Below are 16,945 nucleotides of genomic sequence, written 5' to 3'. Positions count from 1 at the left end.
GTGGTGGAGGGCTATCTCTAGTCTATCCTATCTTTTTGCAGTCCTCGGGTCAATTGCAACTGTGGTGCGGTGCCGACTGCGCGGTGTCTGGTGCCACGTTGGCTCAATACCTACAAAATCTTTCCTTTCATTATCTATGTTTAATCATTACTCATCTTTATTATCATAATCTTATAAGAATTAGACTTTTCAGATAGGTATTTAGGGATGATGACTTCAGTCGTGTATCAAATAGGGTTGCAGGCCTAGTGGCATTCCTAATAGGTCGATGGCCGTAAAACTCAACAATCTCACCATTCACATGCTGCAATTGCTGAGTTAGGATCCTAGCGGATTGAACTTTCATCATGGTCGACCGTGGAAAGGAACCTAAGCCATTCAAAAAGAAATTCCTATCTGAACTGGCGGGCCTTCGGTTTCCAGTAGCCAGGATCCATCGCTACCTGAGGGATGGGCCTTACTCGCCAAATAGCTGCATTGGCGCTGCAGTTTATATCGCGGCGGTACTGGAATACCTCTGTGCAGAAATATTTGAACTTTCTGTGAGCGTCGCCCGAAGCTTCAACAGGATGCGGATCACACCGCGTCATACTTTCCTAGCCGTTCATGACCAAGAACTCTCGGCTATCTTTCGAGATGTAACCATTTCTGAAGGTGTAGTCCTGTCCAGGATCCACACGGCTCTCCTTAAAAGACTAGCGGCAAAACTTGAACTGAAGCCAAAGCAATGAAGTAATCAAATCCCTTGATGAGAAATATATATATATATATATATATATATATATATATATATATATATATATATATATATATATATATATATAAATACATGGAAAATATTAATTTAAAATGCTCCCAAAGGAGCTCATATATATATTAAAGAGATTATCATAAACATAAATCAAAGGGTTTCAGGGGATTATTTGGAACACGAGAATAATTGGAAGTCATGCTAAGATGGCGCGAACCGGAGCTAAATCTTGAGGTCTTTATCAACATATTGCTCTTTATCATTTTCTGTCACCAAAAGCAGCTGCCATCCCTCCTCCACCCAAAATACTGCCAATACCCTCCAAGCTGTAACTATAGAAGTACCACAATTTCAGTTTACCCAAAAGTAGGCAAGAAACCCGTCACAAAACAAGTTCTAAACCATGAGAAGTGCAAACTCGTTCAAACACACTGAACGCTGTTGAAAGATTTCACATAAAACACGGACGGGGTTACAAGAAAATTCCACGTACTTCTCTCATGCATCATTACCACAGATAAGCACCATCATAATAACATTGGTCTGAATTGAAACATGCAATGTAATTTGGCACAACTATTTTTTTACTTCTGCCAACGTACGCAATCTACGCTCGATATTTATGACTGATCATATATCATTTAATATATGAACAAAAGGAAATTGAAAAATTATGTACCATGATTGAATGACATTTTACGGTCATTGACATCCTTTTTTTTTTTTTTCTACCGCAAGACCATTAGATTGATAAAACATTTCATCTTAAACTTTTATAAACTTATGTTGATCTAGTCTAAATCTGAACAACAAAGGTCCTCGTCGAATCTTACTAGTGTTCAAATGTCGGGCAAGCTGATTGGTTAATGTCGCTCATGTGAGTCACCAATAAAAGTCGTTCATTTTCATGGTTGCATCACGCCACCAAGAAATTAGCCAATCAGCGTTACCCATATCACTTTAGCAAGGCAAGCGGAATATATAAATAAGCCAGTTAAACACAGCTTTGACCACTTTTCATATCACATTTGTATGAACATGCACAGAAGAACTAAACAACCGACTGTAAAAGCCTCAAAACTTCAAACAAGGAGGCGCCGTAGGAAGGAAGAGAACTACAACACCTATATCTACAAGGTGCTGAAGGCTGTTACACCCAGTTATGGAATCTCCATCAAGGCTATGGCCATCATGAATTCCTTCGTTAAGGACATGTTTGTCCGCCTAGCAGACGAAGCTTCCCGCCTGGCTATGTTAAGCAAGCGTTCCACTCTCTCTTGTCGAGACGTTGAAGCCGCCGTTCGTCTCGTGTGTAGCGGGGAACTTAAGCTACATGCAGCTTCGGAGGGCACCAAAGCCTTTGCTAGATATACAGCCAAGAACTGAAAGGGTGTATCAGTAAGACCCAGGCTCCTTTAGGAGCCACAAATGATTTAAAAGAGACCAAACGAACATATTTTATAATAAACATACCCACAATTCATCTGAAACCTGCTGTAAAAGAATTTTTTGTACAACTTTGATAATCGACTTCAACAATATGATGAAAAGAAGTATCCACTGAAAAAAATGCCCAAAATCAAAGTCCACAGTTACAAAAGCAAGAATCGATTGAAGGTGATGCCAAGCGGTAATGGTCATAAATTGGTTAATCACAGTTTTTACTTGACTGCCAGTAAAATAACTCCAGTTATTGCACTGCGGTCAAAAACGTCCTGTTCGATCAAATGTTCAGAATTACTTTAGATTGTAACTTCCCGAACATCTTCAGAGACTGATCATAATCATCAATGATTATAAGCATCCATGTATGACAAACCTCTGTTGGAAGATGGGGGGTGAAAGAGCGAGAAATGAGGAAAGGAACCCCCCGCCCACACGCACACCAAAAAAACTTCAAAGACCAAATGTACTTTTACGCAAAATAGAACATAAGTTCAAGAAAGTCATCACCAAGCTAACCAACCAATGTACAGAGCATTATGTCACCAGGTGGACAGCGCGAGAGCCAATAGCAAGGAGCTAGAAGGCAAAAGACTCACCATTAACATTCAAGCAGATACATACCAACACTGTATTTATGTCAATGCAATGAACAAATATTCAGTGAAAAAAACAAGCGAAATGCAAAACAATTATCACAAAAATGGACTTTCAACACTACTGGCTTTGAAAGCAGCTCTAGTACTACGTAACTTGATTGGTCAGTTTAGAAATCATGCGGTTACGTCATCCGTCCAGGGTATATACATAATGCTAAGAATGTCCGCCCATGGGCTACATGCATTGTGAGGGTGTATGTGGTCTTAGAATTATCTTTTAACACCTGAAGAAGGTGTTACAGATTTTTCAGCTGGTGGATGTAGCTTGCGTTAACAGCTTTAATTACCCTGACAGTTGATAGGCCTAAAGCCCAAAAAAACAACCATTGTCCGCAATTCTTATATAAACGAAAGATGGAGAACATCGAAGCAACTTAGCGTCATTATGACCACTCGTAATGCTGCACCACAAAGCAAGAAAACGCTCGCTTATCAAGCAAGTCCTCAGTTATCTGTAAGTAGAATCCATCACTACCTCAAAGCCAGTATCAGCATTATCGGATCTGTGTACTGCGCGGCAGTCCTAGAGCACCTGACTGCAGAAATACTCAAGAGAGCCAGTCAATCTACGAACACAATATTGTTTGACACATAAGAACCCAACTTAGCATACTATATTCATTTAATCCAACAAAAAACTAAAGCTTAAGCATAATCGGGCTCACGTCATATCACACTAAATATATGTTCTTAAATATGTTTAATCAATTTTCCTACAATTAACAAATTCATTCAAATTATTCCCGTAGAGGCACCCACCAAAACTTTCTTGGTAACCATAAACCTGTCACAAAACAGATCCAAAGTTTTGGTAAATTCCTTTGATGAAGGAAATGTCAAAATGTGCGTATAGATGTATATATTAAGGTATGTGAAACGAGAAAACAGTAACTGGGAGGAGCTTAGTCAAAAACGTACCCTGATTGGTCAAAATTGAAATCCTGCTCACGGATATATAACGTGACCGGAGTCTGCATTCCCGCCATTTACAACACTGCAATTGCTGAGGCAGCATCTTAGCGGAGTGAAAGTTCATCATGGTCGACCGTGGAAAGGAACGTAAGCCATTCAAAAAGAAATTCCTATCTGAACTGGCGGGCCTTCGGTTTCCAGTAGCCAGAATCCATCGCTACCTTAAGGCTGGGCCTTACTCGCCACGTATCAGCATTGGCGCTGCAGTTTATATCGCGGCGGTACTGGAATACCTCTGTGCAGAAATATTTGAACTTTCTGCGAGCGTCGCCCGAAGCTTCAAGAGGATGCGGATCACCCCGCGTCATATCTTCCTGGCCGTTCATCATGACCAAGAACTCTCGGCTATCTTCCGAGATGTAACCATTTCTGAGGGTGGAGTCCTGCCCAGGATCCATACAGTACTTCTTCCTAAAAGACCAGCGGCAAAACTTGAACTGAGGCCGAAGCAATGAAGTAGTCAAATCCCTTGCTAAAAAAAAAGAAAAAAACTATAAAACATGAAAAATAAGAAAAAAAAATGCTCCTAAGGGAGCTCATATATATCAAAGAGATTATCAAACGAGTTTTAGATCATTTGGAGCAGGAGAATATTTAGCAGTCATGTTAATTGACATGGTGCAAACCGGAGCCAAATCTTGAAGTCTTTATCATCAACATATTGCTCATTATTAATTACTATCACCAAAAGCAGCTGCCATCCCTCCACCCAAAATAGTGCCAATACCCCTCCAAGCTGTAACTATAGAAGTACCACAATTTCAGTTTACCCAAAGTAGGCAAGATACCCGTCACAAAAGTTCTAAACCATGCGAAGTGCAAACTCGTTCAAGCACACTGAACGTTGTAAGATTTCACATAAACACGGACGGGGTTACAAGAGAATTCCACGTACTTCTCTCATGCATCATTACCACAGATAAGCACCATCATAATGACACTGGTCTGAATTGAAACATGCAGTGTAATTTGGCACAACTATTTTTTTTTTCTACTGACAATATACGCAATCTAAGCTCGATATTTATGATTGATCATATATCAATTAATCAATGAACAAAAGGAAATTGAAAAATTATATACCATGATTAAATGACATTTTACGGTCATCGACATCCTTTTCTTTTCAACCTCAGGACCCTTGTACTATGATAAAACATTTCATCTTAAACTTCTATAAACTTATGTTGATCTAATCTGAATTACAAATTTGTTGGTCCTCGTCGAGTCTTGCTAGTGTTCAAAAGTCGAGCAAGCCGATTGATTAATGTCGCTGATGTGAATCACCAATAAAAGTCGTTCATGCTTACATCACGCCACCAAGAAATTAGCCAATCAGCGCTACCCATATCACTTCAGCAAGTCAAGCGGAATATGTGACTAAGCCAGTTTAACACGGCTTTCACCACTTTCCATATCAACTTTGTAAGAACATACATGGAAAAACAGCCGACTGTGAAAGCCTCAAAACTTCAAACAAAGAGGCGACGTAGGAAGGAAGAGAACTACACCTTTAACTACAAGATGCTGAAGACTCTCAGCCAGTTACGGAATTCCCATCAAGGCTATGGCCATCATGAATTCCTTCGTTAAGGACATGTTTGTCCGCCTAGCAGACGAAGCTTCCCGCCTGGCTATGTTAAGCAAGCGTTCCACTCTCTCCTGTCGGGACGTTGAAGCCGCCGTTCGTCTCGTGTGTAGCGGGGAACTTAAGCTACATGCAGCCTCGGAGGGCACCAACGCCTTTGCTAGATATACAGCCAAGAACTGAAAGGGTGTATCAGTGAGACCCAGGCTCCTTTAAGAGCCACAAATAATTTAAAAGACCAAACTAACATGTTTTATAATAAATATAGCCACAATTTATCTGAAATCTGCCGTAAAAGAATTTTGTACAACTTTGATAATCGACTTCAACAATATGATGAAAAGAAGTATCTATAAAAAGATAACCAAAATGAAAATCCACGGTTACAAAAGTAAGAATCGATTGAAGGTGATGAAAGCGATAATGGTAATAAATTGGTTAATCAGTTTTTCCTTAACTGCCTGTAAAGTAACTCGTTATTGCATTGCATACAGTCAAAAACGTCCTGTTCGATCAAATGTTTTAAATCACTTTAGGTTGTAACTGTTGCCAAACTTCCTACCAAAGTTTATCTTCAGTGAGACCTTTATGTGATACAGCTTTATTTTACCATAAGTCTTGACATACTAGATCATTTCCACCATTGAACATTCACATATCCTTCCATTTTCAGAGACTGATCATAATCATCAATGATTATAAGCATCCATGTATGACAAACCTGTTGGAAGACGATGGGTGAAAGCGAGAAATGAAGGAGGACCACCCCTCCCCCCTCTCAAAAAAATCAAAGATCGAATGTACTCGTATACAAAAAAACATAAGTTCAAGAAAGTCAACACCAAAATATCACACGAGTACATCCTGAGAGACACCAGACCGCCAGCCAGGCCAACCAATCAAGGTAGAGCGCTCTATTGCCACCTGGTGGATCGGGTGGACAGCGAGAGCCAATAGCGAGAAAGCTACAAGCAGAATTAGTATTATAAAAGACTCACTATCAACATTCAAGCAAATACATACAATTACTGTACTTGTTATGTCAATGTAGTGAACAACAAATATTCAGTGGAAAAATCAGAAGCGACGAAATGCAACACTTATAAAAAAAAAAGAAAAACTTTAAACACTACTGAAATTGAAAGCAGGAGCTCAAGTACTGCGTAACCTGATTGGCCAGTTTAGAGATCATGCGGTTACGTCATCCGCTCAAGGGTATATACATGGTGCCAGGGAGGAATGTCCACCATTCTTAACATAGACGAAAGTTGGACAACCTCGAAGCAACCTAGCGTCATTATGACCACTCGTAGTGCTGTACCACAAAAGAAAACGCTCGCTTATAGAGCGAGTCTTCAGTTTCCTGTGAGTAGAATCCATCGCTACCTCAAAGCTGGAAACTATGCTTCTCGTATCAGCCTTATCGGATCTGTGTTCTGCGCGGCAGTCCTGGAATACCTTACTGCAGAAATACTTGAACTAAGTGGCAACATTGCTCATAGGAGCAAGAAGAAACGCATCATCCCTCGTCACATTTTGCTGGCAGTTCGTCATGACGAAGAGTTGAACAAAATGCTGGAAGGTGTGACTATTCCTGAAGGTGGTGTCGTGCCTAACATCTATACGGCTCTTCTTCCCAAGTGAGGTACTTCATTTTAGAAGAAAAAGTTGAAGGTTGAACCTCAGAAACAACAGATTACAAAAAAAGAAAAAAAAATGCTCCCTAGGGAGCTAATATGTATGAGAGATTACGGGGGCTATAAAGTATTAGACTTCTGAAGTTTGTAGGAAATAAAAACTTGAATAAGTGGTTGCTCCTTCCATGGCGAATAAAGGAAACATAAAAACATACAAGATGCTAACCGTAAATGCTTATGGACGTAATCGCCAATGAAATGTGTACAATGCACGCTATTAGATTTTCATTAGACCCAATTTAATGCTTCAGCGATTAATGTTATACATGTAGTGAATGACATTTTATTATTTTGGAGGTCATGAACACATCATAAATCAAATACAAACCTAAGAATAGCACCGTAAATATTCATACACCTTCGTTTCAAAATTCAAACGTGATATTTCGACATGGACCCTCGTGACGATTTTTAGAAAAAAACCGAATCTGCCTTTCAAATAGAGCACTGAAGATACATTAAGAAATCAGGATGACATATATGGCAGTTGATCAAGTTATTGTCATGAATCTTACTAAAATATGGAGAAAGAAAAAACCGTAATATATATATATATATATATATATATATATATATATATATATATATATATATATATATATATATATATATACTATACAAAAGAACGGACGAAATGAAGGAAACAATATCTAAAAATAAAACTTACATCAAGAGCAGTACACCCCTAACAAAAAATAATCTAGCTAACTGGGCGCTCTGCCCGCCATTTGTATTGTATATATCTCTTTCCATCCTTTTTTCCATTTCTTTCTGCTTTCCCTAGTCTTCTGTTCATCATTATCTTTGGTCATTAAAAGAAGTAAGAATCCATATCAGACGAACAGGTCCATCAAGAGCATGATCGCCAGGACAGCGCAGTGTCTCCAACTGCTGCTCACCGGCTTCCTGCTGGCCAAAGTGGGCAGGAAGGAATCAAATGCCACGCTAACCAGGGCAGTACACACGCACATACATAATATATATACGAATAAAGTTTATATGAACGCGCACCTTCATAGAACATACAAAGCTGCATCAGCCAGGATCGAACCTGGGACCCCTTGTGCAAGAGGCAGGAATGCTAACCGCTAGGCTAAGGGATGTGTAATAGGAAACAACTATTCGAAATACTAAGTACTCGAATACCCTTCGTCTCACAATGGTGAGCAACGGGGTCTATATATATATATATATATATATATATATATATATATATATATATATATGACTGGTGATTAGTGATTGGAACATATCATACAGGTATACTGACTCCTTGACAATGTCCAGAGGATAAAATTGTGAAAATCTTCCACTTTATGAAATGCAAACCCAACAACAATGAAATCTATGAATAGTTCGTACATTTCTTCCTCCGGCTGACGAACACATTCCCTCAACAAGCAATAAATACTACGAGAAATATTTCATAAGGTTAGGCGAGTGATGGGCTAGTGAAAGTTTCTAATAAAACGAAAACTATCATACAACTCTGAGAATCTTGTATACACACACATATTCATGAAAAGTGTCCAGATTGCTCCCAAAAGCCCTCTCCATCCAATATCATGACGTTTGTACTTTATTCTCAAAGTTACAGTTCACATCGCGTTCAGCTGATCAACCAGTTACAACCAGTACCTCCAGTGCTAATCCCTCTCCCATCCCCTCCATTTTCTAGTAATCTCTATTATCATATATATTAGCTCCCTAAGGAGCGTTTTTTTTTTTTTTTTTTAGCTATTTGATGGACACTTCCACCCCAATCACCATTTCTTATTTCTGATGCACTGAGATTACTTCTGAAGTTCAACTTTCGCACTTGCTTCTACATTAGGGGCTCCCTTGGGAAGAAGTACCGCATGGATGTTGGGCACGACGCCACCTTCAGGAATTGTCACATCTTCCAGCAATTTGTTCAGCTCATCGTCACGGCGGACTGCCAACAAAATATGACGAGGGGTGATACGTTTCTTGTTACTACTGAGAACAGAGTCGCCAGCAAGTTCAAGCATTTCAGAAGTCAGGTATTCCAACACCGCCGCGCAGAAAACAGATCCAAGGATGCTGATGTGAGGAGCATAGTAACCATCCTTGAGGAAACGATGTATCCTGCTTACCGAGAACTGAAGACCAGCCCGATCGGCGGATGTTCTTGTTTTTGATTTGAGTGCAGCACCACGATGTGTCATGACGACTAATCCACTTCCGTTGCTAATAGATCTACGAGCTGTGTGAGAATGGCGAAAACGAGCGCTCGATGCTGTATTTATACCCATGAGCGGATGATGTAAGAACAGAATCGCTAAACCGACCAATCAGGTTGCGTAGCAATGGTGCTCCTGCTTGATTTTCCGTCCTCCAAATTTTGCCTTAGTATTTTTTTCAAGTTTGACTATGACGCTTATTTTTATGAAAGTTTGGTGTTCACTACAGTAAGATATAAAGTACGGTATGAATATACATAATTTACAATGTTAATAGATGCATTAATTGTATCTTTCATGCTATTGGCTCTCGCTGTGCATCCGGTCCACTGTGACATCATGTTCTTTAACGTGGTTGGTCAAGTGGTTGGCGGGAATTTGCGGTCTGGTGTCTATCTTCAAGTGACTGTGGTAATTGATATTCCTTGAAGCCTATATGTTCTCTATCAGTTGATCAATACGTCTTAATTTCACAAAGGGTTCCTCAAGACAATATCAGTACCAGTATAAAACGCTGCCTATTGTGTACGTTATATAAATACCAGCAAATACTGCACGAGTGAATTAACAAATTTATTCTATTATCCGATAAATACACTCAATAATCTTCATCCAATTAAATAGCAGGGAGCAGTACTGTATTCATATCAGTAGTAGGTGTGAATCACATCAACTTGAATTTGTTTATGCAGTGCTATAACATTCCATTCAATTGTTGAAACATTAACTCAGCAATATTTTTTTTTTTTTTGCATACATTATAAAACGTTTGTTTGGTGTTTAAGTGACAACTGGCTCCTTAAGGCACTTCGGACTTATAAGTATACTTTTACTTGGTTACATCAAGCAAAGGCTTTGGCGCCCTCTGAGGCTATGTGTAGAGTAAGTTTGCAGCACAAGAGACGGACGGCGGATCAACATTCCGACAGAAGGTGGACCACTTCCTTAATATTGCCAGGCGGGAAACTGTCTGTCAGGCGAACAAACATATACTTAAAGAGGATATTCATGTTGGCCATAGCAAAGGTGGAGATCACGTAACTTGGTGAAAGATCCTTCGTCATTTTCTCTGTGGTATAGAGGCTTACACAGCCGGCTCTTTGGTGTTACCTGCTACAGTGAAAAATGGAGAGCGTTGATTGGTTGACGTACTGGTAGCACGAAGGAAGTTGGTGCTAAATCATTTCTATTGGTCATATTCCTGAGAAATTTTGACCAATCGGTATGCCCAAGTCTGATAGAGAAGCCAAACACGGAACTGCTGGTTGTCAGTCATTTTAAGAAGTACCTCTTGGAGCTCCGCAGACAGCGACTATCGAAAAATCCAATCTTTTCTCAAAATATATAATAATTTCGCCAGCCGCGACACAGTTATGATCAGTTTTGCTGAGCGTCCTTGATCATTAAGTCCTAGTTAGTCTCTGTGGGATAAAGCCTGCGGCTGTATACACAAACATGCCTCTTAGAGTTAGGAGCAGTCATGTCAAGCCCTTTGCAGTTTACCATTCGAGCATCATCAGTGAACTATCCCTGCCAAATCTATTGGAAGATTTTGGGGATATACCCTTAGGCTACTTCTGTCATCAGTGAACTATCCCTGCCAAATCTACTGGAAGATTTTGGGGAAATACCCTTAGGCTACTTCTGAGATTATCAAAACATGCTTTTCCGTATGTCGAACTTACAGCTTAAAGTTAAGAAACAGAATCCTAGCACTCACTTTACGTTCCGAAGTCAATTTTGCAATCGTTTCATTTTTTCAGATGGAGCTGAAATTCCTAAGCTTGGATATATGCGTTATAATTTTCCTTCACAGTCATTGCAAAACAGTAAATTGGAGAAGTAAATCTCTAAACCTTTGTTATAGTACAAAAAGCTGCTAAATTTTGCTTCTGTCTAGCTTTCTGTGACTATTTTATACTTTCCAGATATACGAATGATATTCTGCGATATACGTAAGTGAAAAAACCATAGAATTAAACAGACGCAGAACAAAATGACAACTGATGGAAAGTAATTCCACTTCACAGAACAAAGATTTATACATTAGGCAATTCACTTAATGTACACAGTGATTTTCATAAATGACCTAACGGGAAAAAACCTGCGCAACTATGCAAATAAGAAACAGTTTACGCAAGCTAGGTTATGATCATTCTAACAACAGTTCTCCTCCATGTCACTTGTCTCCTCACCCTGATTAATATTTTACCTCCCCCCACCCCCCGAATAAAAACAACTATAAACGCTAAAAACAAAGTCCACATTCGCGATTTGCCCAAGTTCCCCAAGGAAGCGCTCACGTATTAAAAGCAAACTTTGCCTAAAAATGGTTTATGTTTTCTTATTCTTATAAAAAACATTCATTACCAACTCAACTTGCTAAGAGTTTGCTAATTACGAACCTTTACAGAGATTATCGGCAAGAAAACCTTTTTCATCCAATAGATTAACCCCGGGAAACATTTTCAATTATTGCAAACACTATACTGAAATTTGCCACATCGTTTTTTTCATGGTTACTGAACATAGATTATCAAATGACTAGTAATTTGATGAAATCATCTGGGAAGGGTTATATGCGATAAAGAACTTAGAAGTTTGTTGGAGAAATCATTCCTGTGCGAAGAAAAAGAAGGATGGAGGAATGTAATAGGCCCAGGGACTCAACTTCACTGATATACGTAATGTAGATATCCAATTCATAAAAAACTGGATAAATTTTGAGTTCTAGCTTAACTGGACTCCACTCACATCTCTACTTCATTTCTGGATTCCTCTCTCTTTCGTAATTCACCATCCCAGTTCCATTTACATCGATTCACTCTGATGTTCCACTCATCCTCACCACATCACCCATAACCCATCCCTCAACTCTCAATTCCGTCTTTATCAGAGTCTAAACTTACAAATAAATCGTCCCCTCTGCTATCGTACTCCCACCTCGGCTTCCAGAATCGCCTTTATATCCTGATCTCATGCTTATCTTCCCCATCTTTCATTATTTTCACATCCCAGTTAATACTACCTTTTTTTTTTTTCGTTCTTTTTTCTTTGCTCACTCTGCGCCTACCACTGCCTTTGATTTTTACTAACACATTACTTATGCCTATTATCTCCCAATACACCGTACTCTTTCGTTTCCCATATTCTATGTTTCCTCCCTCTTTAATACACATAATATCGTTTTACGTTCTTTGACTTTTATGGAAGCGAAAATCAAAAGCTCTCTTGTCTTGATAACCTCATGCTGGGGAGTGTTCGACCTTTGGCTGCTGAAGGCGAAGCCCTCACACACATAATTGGCTATCAGGCTGCCGGTCTCACACGGGCTTCTTGCTATCAGCTGCTGGGACCTGTCGTCCTTTGTCAGTTTGCTGGCCTCTGTCATCCGCCAACACTAGGGGGAAAACTGCTGGTAGCCTCTCCAATTTATCGCTATGCACGGGTTCTTGTCTCATAACGGTCCGTTCAGTTTTTGAGCTAAGAAGGGAAACTGATGAACTGAGGTCCCTGATGATGTAATATGTCGTATTCATGGTCTTTCCCATCACCGGTGACAAATGAGTTGATATTGTGATTTGAAGAGACCAAAGTCAGAAACTAATTCATGGTTACTCATTTACACATAAAACCAAACCTAGATTCATTCAACTTGAACAACGTCCATTTTTGCACTTGATCCGCAAAGTGGAAAGAAGAGCAAGATCACCGACACATGAATAATACACCGCATAAGTCAATAGCTAGTAACTTGAATACTAAGAATTCCTGTGGGTGAGAGTTTAATATTCTTGGGGTACACCTTTCCCCTCTCAACTTATACTAATGAAAAATATATCAAAAGATCTATTTGCTACACTTAATGGTATTGATACTGTCATGCTAATTTGAATCTGGAGTACTCAACTTTTTCTTTGCTTTGGTCAGGTTCTATGTTGTTTTCGCACTTAGTTCTCTAACACGAGGAAAAAATCTAAATTTGAACACTCACTAACATTTATACGACTAAGTAGGACAAATCATTCATTTCAATCGATATCAGTAAGAAAGAAAAAAAAAAATCAGCCCATATGATGCTCTTTTATCGATTTCGGTGAATCTTATGCCTCATGGAATCTGTGTATCTGATTACCTGAGCTGAACATCAGTATACTCATTACAGACACTTAAGTGTGCTGGCATTTATGATGTGTGTGGCATACAGTGCAGAGTTGGCTTAATAAATTCATGGCAAACGATAGCTAGAATAAAAAAAAAATCAACATATCATCTGATCTATATTGTCAACAAATTTAACTCTAGCGATACACAGAATAGACACCAGTTGAACCATTGTTCCTTAATACATAAAGGAAATATGCTTCGTGGTTTCCAAAATGATCAAGCCCACCCAAATCTCCTAAGGTGGAGGGTACATCACCTGACACAATCATTCGATCTCGCTTAATTGACGATGGAGCGCCTGGGTTGAGCCCCAAGACCTATCACTCTTCTTTCTTTCAATCTTCCTCTCTTCATCTTCGTTAACAGTCACTAGAACCCTCCACCAAATTCCTCCCAAATCACTCACACCCCAAAACCCATCACTTCAGTGAATAATCAAGAAAGGTATTCATAGCTTTGCGTTCAGCTACCTTACATACATTATTTTCTATCAAATTCATACTTATAATTAGTTGACGGCGCTCACTGACCTAAGACTCCCTTTCAAGAAAAGCATTACATTTAGACCTGAGGCTGTGTAAACGTTTGGAATGGTGAGTTGATGTTGACGTCAGAAAATTACTAGCAATTCTTAACTCACTAATAATAGCAGGTTGTAAACAACAACGATAGCGATAATAATAATAATGATAATAATGATAAAGCGTTAATTAAAATAATATTGTCAACAGAAAAACGTACGTGACCAACAGAGAGGTTTCCAGTACCGACATTACCTCCTGTGACGGCTACGCTATATGATGATAATCATTTTTATTGTTTCATAACAGAGTAGGCTGGCGTGCAATGCGAAGATAAATCAACGACTGATTTTCTATAATGCAGGAGCTCAATGGAAACTATTGTAGCGTGGATTGTTGTCCCAACTGTTTGTAGATGATAAGACAGTGTCATCGCTAAAGATTTCCAGCGGTGACAGCGAAAAAAAAAAATCAATGATAAACTGCGAATAATAAAGTGCTGAACGACCTCATTTGTTGTTTTGGTTAAATTCTAAGACCGTAATAACCTTCCAAGCTACGCTTCGTTTTTGCTTAGCAAGAGGAAGGAACATTTCCTTGCACCATAGACTCTAGCAATGCACAGTTGCAAGCGCATAGCACGATAATTTATGCTCGTGGCAAATAACAAAGAGCCACTAGCTAGTCGCCTCTGACAGCTAATCGTGACCAAAAACTGACCATGAGGAATACAGACTTCGTTCAAAACAAGATCTATGTACATGATTAATTCATCAGACAAAACAGACAGCAACGAATTTCTTTCGAGCTTACCTTATTAGCTGCAACATCTATCCTGTCTTCTATATCAAGGGCTCTTTTCCTTTCACCCTGCCACACACGAATTTTAGATCTTCATAGGTATAAGGATGGAGGGAAAACGAAATATAGTCCTTACACTTTGCAGACTGACACTGCCTGAACCAGACGAGCACTATTTTCATATTGGTCATTTTCTCCAAATACTGTATGTCTTCATCTTCCCTTGTTCTTTAAGTGCATTCTGGGTTGTTCCTATACGATATTATCAAGACTGTGACATTGTATTTCGCTCCTTCGCTTTGTATTTCACAAAAAAAAAGCACAACTCCAATATTGTTTACGTATGTCCCTCCCCAACGTAGTGGGTGTACGGGATTCTCGGATTCGTTATGACGTCAGTGAAAACGGTCAACAGGCCATTGCAAATAAGGTTGTCTGGCTTAATGACTTCCCACATGTCGCTTTCTCCTAATCTAACAACCAGCCAGACGACATCAGACAACTGAGGGGTGCTGTACCCCATGCTCTGAGATTATCCATATTGCACTTATTGTTTTATAGCAGTAAAATATATACAGAAATAAAGAAATTGCATAAATGAATTATTAGGTCCCGGTCACATAAACAAATGAAAAAGTCTAGCAGTTCAATAGAAAATTTTTTTTTACATTATATGTTTGATGAATGATGGAAATTCAGGCTTAATGACCATTAATTGTTGACTCGTTAAATGCAGCATCAATACGTACATAAACCAATTAGTCTTTGCTTTCACAAAACAAAATTCCACATTACGTTATGGGTAACTCACCGTCTATAGATTTAACGTACTTGCAATATTCACAGATCTCTGAGCACATACATTAACTCTAGAGGACCAAGGGTTTATCGGTATGAAACAATAACGCTATCGATCTCAGCTACAACAACCAGTGATTGGGTGATACTTTGTGTTTGTCTCTCATTCTATTATATACATTTTTCTTCTAACTGCTTTTATTGTCACATGAAGACATGGAAGTTCAGTGCAAATTACCACACATAGATCCACTAAATTACAAGTTCCTGTCAAGTTCTTAGAAATGTGCCCTCATCTGGTCGTATTCATACCAGAATCTGGAATGGTTCACTACACCTTAAATTAATTTCTAATGATTACGCCGGTGGAGCGAGTGGCAATCATCCACTTCAGCACCAAACTCAATCCGCAATTAAATAGGATTGCAAGTAGCCTCCCATGGTTGGCTGACGAAGCGGGACTCCTCATACAATGGGCATACTACGGATGATGATTGGTTGGTGTAGCATATGGGACGATTTCATAATAAAGTGAGGCTGTTGTATCACCAACGATGCGATATTGTGGATATCTCGGTGAAGCTGAGTTAATCAGTTGATGGAAGCTTGCTTCTGATAGCATTCATCAGTTATTCGTTTGGTCAGCGATGTCTGCCTATCGCGTAACGTTGAAGTTCATTCATATACAAAGGTAGTTCAACCAGAAACACCAGCTAGTCCTTTCGAGACTTTGTGATTGTGGAAGAGATCATAAACTCATAGATTAATGTGGCGAATGTGGTTACCTGGTTATCTTGCCATTAATCTGATTATGAAGCCGAACTGTTGAGAACCTGTATAAGTGTTGCTTTATTGGGTAATTAAGCTTAATAGGTATTTTTTGGTGAGGCCTGACTTTTGATTTTTGATTGATGAAACCTGGTTGTAGACTTCAATACGATGCCAAACAATGGATTAATATTAGGTCTGGCGAGCATGACTGGTAGAACCTTCCTCGTTAACTTAAAAGTCTGAGGGTTGGTAAGCTGACGCGGACTGCCCTGATTGAAGCTTGATTGATCGGTGATATTTTGCTGTTGACGTGAATGTGAAATCTGTTTTTTTTAGTTGGAGAGGGCAAGTTGATAGTCGGGTTAAGATGCCTTGCTGTATTTTAGTTGCAGACACGCAGCTGTTGTTGGTTTGTGAGTTTCTTTATTCATTAATGAAGCCTGGCATCTGAAAGCAAGGACCATGATATTTTTGAAGTTAACTACATGTGAATTTACATGAATCTCCAAATCGGGAGATAAAAAGGAAAACGGTTTATGAAACCATGAAAATACCATGTTATCCATCGAATCC

General features: G+C 39.2%; 5 protein-coding genes across 5 annotated transcripts; 4 read left to right on the top strand and 1 right to left on the bottom strand.

The window, feature by feature from the left end:
* Positions 1–347: 347 nt before the first annotated feature.
* LOC139748928 (histone H2A-like) lies at positions 348–731 on the top strand. Its single transcript, XM_071662290.1, has one exon. It carries the CDS (start codon positions 348–350, stop codon positions 729–731), a length of 384 nt encoding a protein of 127 aa, XP_071518391.1.
* Positions 732–1,789: 1,058 nt separating this feature from the next.
* LOC139748927 (late histone H2B.L4-like) lies at positions 1,790–2,137 on the top strand. Its single transcript, XM_071662289.1, has one exon. It carries the CDS (start codon positions 1,790–1,792, stop codon positions 2,135–2,137), a length of 348 nt encoding a protein of 115 aa, XP_071518390.1.
* Positions 2,138–3,890: 1,753 nt separating this feature from the next.
* On the top strand, positions 3,891–5,596 carry LOC139748926 (late histone H2A.1-like). The gene is made up of 2 exons (XM_071662288.1): positions 3,891–4,184; positions 5,390–5,596. Exons 1-2 carry the CDS (start codon positions 3,891–3,893, stop codon positions 5,594–5,596), a joined length of 501 nt encoding a protein of 166 aa, XP_071518389.1.
* Positions 5,597–6,712: 1,116 nt separating this feature from the next.
* LOC139748925 (late histone H2A.1-like) lies at positions 6,713–7,057 on the top strand. The gene has a single exon (XM_071662287.1). The coding sequence runs from the start codon at positions 6,713–6,715 to the stop codon at positions 7,055–7,057; it is 345 nt and encodes a 114-aa protein (XP_071518388.1).
* Positions 7,058–8,903: 1,846 nt separating this feature from the next.
* Positions 8,904–9,299, bottom strand: LOC139748924 (late histone H2A.1-like). The gene has a single exon (XM_071662286.1). The coding sequence runs from the start codon at positions 9,297–9,299 to the stop codon at positions 8,904–8,906; it is 396 nt and encodes a 131-aa protein (XP_071518387.1).
* Between the last annotated feature and the right edge of the window lie 7,646 nt (positions 9,300–16,945).

The sequence above is a fragment of the Panulirus ornatus genome, chromosome 6 (assembly GCF_036320965.1).
Source record: "Panulirus ornatus isolate Po-2019 chromosome 6, ASM3632096v1, whole genome shotgun sequence".
NCBI lineage: Eukaryota > Metazoa > Arthropoda > Malacostraca > Decapoda > Palinuridae > Panulirus > Panulirus ornatus.
The sequence above is the reverse complement of the archived record's forward strand: the minus strand, read 5'-3'. Positions and strand labels throughout refer to the sequence as shown.